The sequence below is a fragment of the Buceros rhinoceros genome, unplaced genomic scaffold (assembly GCF_000710305.1).
Source record: "Buceros rhinoceros silvestris isolate BGI_N320 unplaced genomic scaffold, ASM71030v1 scaffold18035, whole genome shotgun sequence".
Taxonomy (NCBI): Eukaryota; Metazoa; Chordata; class Aves; order Bucerotiformes; family Bucerotidae; genus Buceros; species Buceros rhinoceros.
Genome location: NW_010413616.1, coordinates 12,887 through 19,833, shown reverse-complemented (window position 1 = coordinate 19,833; position 6,947 = coordinate 12,887). Strand labels below are relative to the sequence as shown.

At 40.3% G+C, this 6,947-nt stretch overlaps 1 protein-coding gene across 2 annotated transcripts in view; it reads right to left on the bottom strand.

The window, feature by feature from the left end:
* The window catches only part of ACSL1 (acyl-CoA synthetase long-chain family member 1), a 29,180-nt gene that overhangs the window by 18,874 nt on the left and 3,359 nt on the right, over window positions 1-6,947 (bottom strand). The window contains exons 2-4 of one of the 2 annotated variants that reach the window (XM_010136829.1): window positions 4,984-5,098; window positions 4,515-4,579; window positions 3,133-3,234 (exon numbers count right to left, since the gene is read on the bottom strand). In XM_010136829.1, coding sequence (XP_010135131.1) covers window positions 3,133-3,234; window positions 4,515-4,579; window positions 4,984-5,098 — 282 coding nt within the window. The remainder of the gene's footprint in view (window positions 1-3,132; window positions 3,235-4,514; window positions 4,580-4,983; window positions 5,099-6,947) is intronic. The other variant, XM_010136830.1, reaches the window with a different exon arrangement.

Below are 6,947 nucleotides of genomic sequence, written 5' to 3'. Positions count from 1 at the left end.
CATTCCTGCAAGCTGCAATAAGAAAGATTTGCCTGCTAACAAGTGCAGTACTTAAACACAACATGGCTGTGGTCTGTTGTGCGCTATGCAAGCTGCCAATGCTTTACAGCAAGCTTGATTTCATCCAAAGTATCATCAAGGTAAGATAGTCATGCAATTCTTTTTCCAGATAGTAGCTATTGGGTAGTTTGCAAACAAGTGTAGCTACACCAAAACAGAGGGTAGCGTGTAACTCCTGAAATACGAGCCTCTGGATACCTGATAAGACCAGTGGAACTGTAACATTTGAGTTTTTCCCATCATAGAAGAGTGACAAAAATTCCCAGACACAGTAGGTTTAGTCAGTTACAGGAACAAAACATGCATCTTCAAAAGTTACCACTACTTCAGCAAGCATTGCATTAACAGGAGTGCTTGCCTCCCTTTCCCACCCCAAATTCTGTCACAATTTCCAGTGTTTCTGCAGAATGCCAGCCAGTTACCTCATCTCCATATGATGACAAGTATAAACATCATTCAGCTGGTTATTTCATATAATATCTAACTTAGAGGCTATGTTTAAAAAGTTGCTAGATCTCAGTTTTACAAACTCTTGTTAGGGGCAAGTTTCCTAAAGTAAGTTCTCTACTGATTAAGACAGCCTTAAATGAAGGGAATTCTGTACATTATACACCTCTTGTCCAAAGACACTTCTTATAAAACTAACTAGTACAAGGCCAGCTAACAGGTAACTAGACTTTTATGCAGACTTTAAACATACAGGTGAGTCTAAGCAGGCACACCTATACCAGCCATGAAAGGGTTAACTGACTATTTCTTCCTACATAGCATCCACCTGTACATGTAACAAGGGGGCAGCTGTATTGCTATTCAGCAGCCTGAAGTTTAGTCCTTATTTTAACAGGGTGGGGGTCTACTGCAGTAGACCTCAGAAACTTCTCAGTCATAAAAGCTTCCTGTTGCAGTCTCCAACAACCCTTACACACCATCATTCCTTATACAACAACCAGCATCTTTATTTTCTGGACTGCCAAGACATTTTTTGTCCATTTTATCTTCTGAAGTTTAGAGTATTTAAACACAAGTATCGAACTTTGACACTTCAGTTGTTTCTCAAAGCCCAAGCAAGGAACTTGTACTGGATACAGACAGTCTGAAAGTATCAGTTTGTTTTCTGACAACTCTGATCTTCTATTAAGGGGCACTGTATTTCATCATGCTGTTTTCTCAATCCAAAACACAACTTCCTTGCTTGCAGAAGTGATCATCTGTTTTCCAGTTACTCAAAGAAAAAGTAATCTTTTTATTTCTAAATCCAAATTTGTTTTCTTAGTGAGAATTTTAGCAAGTACCGTGCTAGGACTTTCCCCATTAGGGGATTTCCCAGGCAGTCATTCCCTGAAATGACAGATGTGAATCATTTCACACAAAAAACCCTTCACATAATCACTAATCCTAAACATAATCTCATGTCTGGATGTCATAACACCTATCCAGTAGTTTTCAGCAGGGAAAACCCCAGGTTTAAAACTGCTGGTTTAAACAAGTTTTTCCAGCTCATTCCTGACCCAACTCAAAGCATGCTAGAGCAATGCAACTCAAGCACATTTTGTCTCTATGATCAAAGAGCAGACCATACTACCACACTCTCCTCCAGAAAACCCAGTGACCCACCAGTCAAAGACTTTGCACCCAGGTTTCTGCAGAGAAACAGTTTAAACTGAAATCAGATTAACATCTGGCTCCCTTTTTTCACTCCCAGTTCATAATATCATAAGCACAAGGGACTGAACTGAAGAGTCTGTAACACCATGTCATTTAACAGCTTCCTAGTTGGAGGTATCCCAGACTTTATTACAGATATAAAACTGTAGCTGTTAGAAGTGGAATTCCAGCAGGAAAATCCAAACAGCAAGCTACTGCAGATTTAAGAGTCTGGAAAAAATGTTTCTCTTAATCCGTACAGGGCTAGTTAGAGGGTTTTTTGTGGTGTGAGTTGGGAGAGAAGGAAGGGGGTCAAGGTCACCTGCGACACAGCTTGTGACAGCAGGGAAGGCTCAGTGATAAACTTAAATCAGAAGAGATCCAACAACAAGCTGTTGTCCAACACTACCAAGCCACTGATACAGCTTCTAATCCTATCAACACTGTAGATGGATCTAGATAACGGCACCCAGCTGGGAATGTTTAATCAGGAGGGACAGTGTATTTTTGACTAAATGAAGAACAACTCTCCTGTCTTAATTTAGGTTTGGACTGAACTAGCTTAATGCAGCAAGTATTAGCTCAAGCCATCAAGCACATAAACATAGGTTAGAGAAATTCAGTCCTATTAAATAGATTTAATAAAGATTAAATATTTACTGTATACTTCATAGTATTTTTAGAAACCGCAATCTAGAACCACTTCTGTGCTAAAATAGACAGACTCTAGCTAAACAATCTAAATATCCCCATAGTTGTCTTGGGTTCATAATATCATTTTGCTTTGTCAGGGAATCTTCTTTAATTATGTCACTTTCAGTCTTTCTACCCCTTTAATAAACTGCAATTTATTTTCAATTTTTGGCTTCATCAGCAGTTCTCCCTCACAGAATCTTTGTCTCCAGGGCTCTGCCAAAGAGAGAACTATCACCTTTAGCCATCATCTGTTTGTCCAAATATTTAATCACCAAGTGTTTCTTTGGGTTTTGAAGGCTTTAAACACCTCCTTGTGACTTCCAACCACTCTCAATTCCTTGTACTCCAACGTCATTAAGAGAAAGTGAATACTAAGTACTACTTTAGCCTCCCATTAAACAGGCCTCCCCTATAACCTGGAAAGAAAAGAGAATGAGATGATTTCTTCTGGATTCCCTAATTATCTTCCTGTTCTCCAGCCTTCTACATTCAGTTCCAGGAGCAAAAAAAAAAAATAAGACACTAACAGTTGTTTAAATTATCAGTTTTGGTTCTTAGCTGAAGGAGCCACGTCTATGGTTTGTGAGTCTACAATGTCAGTCTTTAGACTTTTCCCAACCAAATGGACTCTTAGCAAGATAGCTTAGTACACTGCCAAAAAGCTACAGACACAAGAGTGGGCCACTCCAGTAACAGCTACACCACCGATATATGCACTGCCAAGTAAATTACCTCAGGTCTGTTTTGTGAAAAGATTCCTATATATTGAACATGAGCTGGTTTGAAGCCTCGGTGGAGTAATGCAGAGCCCAAACACTCAGCTCTGTCCAAAACCTGGAGGGACAAAAATAAAGACAAGACAAAAAAATAAGAACAATCTCATCAATAGACACCCCTCAGCATTATTTTACCTTAAGTGTTAAAAGAAGGCAAATAACCAGTATGAAGTAGATGGAAGGCTTTTTGGATGTCTCTTGACTTTGATAACCTAAACATTGTAGTGCGATTACACTGCACTGATGGTAGATACGTTTGCACTCAATATGCAGCAGAGGCGGCATTTAATCCAGCTGAACTTGAAAGTGGTGTTAAGTGTAAGTTTAAGCATTGAGCTCAGGCACAGAAAACACTGGTTTGTTGTATCTGTGTAAAACCCTGGAAGTGACCCTGGAATGATTCAGCATTACATTTCTGCTCAATCACAAGCACTACATATGCCTTCCTTCTGCTTCACTCGGTGCCTATGGGAATAGCATTTCTCCCTTCAAAATGCAGGGGAATAAGGAAGCAAAACCCAGCTAGTTCTACAAAAAAAACTTGGGAAGGCAATTTTCTAAATGCTTTCTATATAGTACATGACCTGAATCCATGTTAGTCACATGATTCCAACAGCAAAGCTTTATTAAAAAGAGGTTGCACCTAACAAGTACCCAGCAAAATCACCTTGGAAAAAGGGAGGTCTGCTACATACAAAAGACGTTTAGTGACCTTTAACTGTGTGCAATAGGCAAGGTTTACACAAATTTGAAGACAATAACTGATTAAGTCAGGAATGACCTAAAAGTGCACAGGTGTTAAAGATTTGCATAAAGATATTTTTAGCAATCATGAAGGAACATATTTTGAAGTTTATCTGTTAACACCCTAAACAGCAATCATTCAGCACTATGGAGACAAGATGTCCAGAAGCACAAGTAACATCTGTAGATAGTACTCTTCCTAGCGTAAAATGAGCCGCTTGAAAGCGAGCGCCTAAAGTAGTAGCAGTCTGAGTCCCTGAATACTACTTCAAAGCTGCAGCCCTTCAGAGGCAGTGTTCAAGTTCTAAACAATTCAGCAATGAGCTGCTAAAAGCTGCCAAGATAACCCCAAAAGTTCTGAAGTAAAACGGTTAAACCAAGGAAGTGCAGGAGATACTCTTCTCCCTCTTGTACATATTTGCGGCTGTTCCTTTAAAATTCTCTAATAGGAACTAGAACCTTTCAGCAATACTCTGCTATTACTTTAAAACATCTATAAATAATTAAGATTTGTTATATCACATTACTGGGTGTTGTATCAATGGTCTCAGCAAGCAAAAGCAGGTCTAACAGTAAGCTGGTGAGGCTACTTACCTCTTTATAGGAGATCCACTCATATGGCTGGTTTGGTTTTCTAACACCCAGACATGGACCGTTATCTAAAAAAAGACAATAAAATGTTACTCAAAATTTAATTGCTGACTCTTCTGTCCTGACACCACACTAACTATGTTCACAGTGTTAAGTCTCTAGATTTTCAGACACCTTCAGAAAACAAACCTTTTGTTTTAAAGGGAGGGCAGGTAGAGAAGCTGGGAAAGGAGACAGAGGCAACAAGGTAGACTAGGCTAAGGAACACAGCACTGACTTTGTTCACACAAATCTGTGTGAACCTCTGCTTCACAAAAGATCACAGTTAAATTTGCCTTCAAGAAAGCTCACATTGAATATATTTCTCTTATTGTTAGGTAGACATCCCTTATCCCCAAATGCACTTCAAGAGAGCCCAGACCTTTAGTTCTTGACATATTGTTGAAAAATTTCTCTTTAATTTTAGACTTACTTGATACTTGCACACCCCTTTGGAAGATATCATAAACTGTTCTCACATCATCATAGTAGTAAACCAATGGTTCATCACTGTTAAGAAGAGAGGACCTTCGAGCATGTTCACCACCCTAAAAAAACCAATTAGAAAGGTTGGACACATTTGTTGGTTATAAATGAACTGGAATTTCCTGACGGAATTTGCCTTTTGTTATGAGGATTGGCAAATTCTGCTTGAGAGAACTTCAGTTCTTTTCACCATCAGGTGAAATATCTGCAAGGTTTCCCATTACATTGTTTAAAGCTCCATCTGCGCAGGTTTGGAGTCAGAGTTGTCCTTCTCCTAGGATGGCTGCCCCAAGGCTAGAGAGCCCATCCTGCCTGTGGACACACTGTGTCTGACCCTTCAGTTGAGACCTGTCTGGCTTGGAAGACCCCACTGGAGGCACATGCCACCACCAGCACAGCTCTCAACCCCACAAGGGCACGCAAGCTCCTTCCCCACGGCAAGGGGGTGCCCGTGAAAGAGTCACTGCTCTACCTCTGGACATCACAGACCTGGGCACGGGGCGGCCGGAGCCTGCCAAGAACAGGAGTCCTGGAAGGGGGGATCTTGGGTAAACATTGCCTAAGAGTCTCTCTATCAGTGACTGTAGTCAACTCCTGGCTCTTTCACAAAGTCAAATTCCAGACCAACTAAATCTGTGCCTGAATTGTGCCATTATCCATGATGTCAAAAAGCTATTCATATGCAATCACAGGCTCCTCCTAGCCACTGGTTTGTTTTCCTGTTTTCAACGTACCCTGGAAGACCAGACAGCACCTGTTCACATATAAGCTGGATAAACACAGGTTTATCTGCAGAACATGTCATGTTGCCCATGTCCACAGAAAGAAGCTAGCACACTAAAGACACAGAAAGAAAAAAAATACTTTAACACTAAAACAAGTCCAACTTGTTTTAGCAAAAAGCTATGCGTAATGCAGTGCTCACCACCACTTTGACAGTCAGTTGAAATGTACACTGTGGACATGACCCAAACAAGTTAATGGCTGGCTTAACTTCCTAAAAATTTGTAACATTAGGAATTCAAGAGCATACTTGCACTCAGACCAACATCTACTTACTGCAGAGAAGATTTAACAGCTCGCTAGTACATGTCTCTGCCTGGAAAGAAGAGCACAACTGCTTGCTATGTTACAGTGATTTCACAGAACTTGGATAACCAAGGTCAGCTTCTGTATTTCCTCAGTTTCACCATCTCTGGAGCTAACCTGAGGAAGACCACCCAGTGCAGTTTGTAACCACATTCATAGGTAATGTCAACAAGTACAATGTACCAGTACCACGTCTGATGTGCTACAATTCCTGCTTCAGTTGAAATATGATATCCTGAACCATTCCTTGGCAACAGTCAAGAAATACGCTTTCTCCTCATCTGAGCTACTACTGTTTTGTTTACATGCTCTATTACTCAGCACCCACAAAACCAGTTTTTGTGGGGCCCAAGGCAGAACCAATTGTGAGAATGAGACTTAGCACACTACTTAAATACAAGACTGACTGCACTGTCCTTGTGAAAAACAAACTAACAGGCTACTGAAAAGACCCCATCAGTTGTCATGATTTTTCAGTAAAGAGAAACATAACCAACTTACAGTTCTGCTTACTTTATTCTTCCCAAAGTAAAGTGAAGTTAAATGAATTTTCAGCAGCCCCAGAGGAAAGAGTTTTGCTGAAAACCACCCAGCTCCTTGTGTGAAGACCATCAGGACTTCAATGATATTCTTCAGAGATGCAGTGAAATACACATGGTATGCTGAAGATCATTTAGACCTTACCTAATGCTCCCAGTTTGAAGTCATCTACTAGGCAGTATTATGGTATTGGTCTACATTTTGCTTGACAGTAGCAAGAACTGTATTTTAACAGCCTGTCCAAAGGGTCCTTAGCCAGAATATTTGTGCAGTATTAGGGAA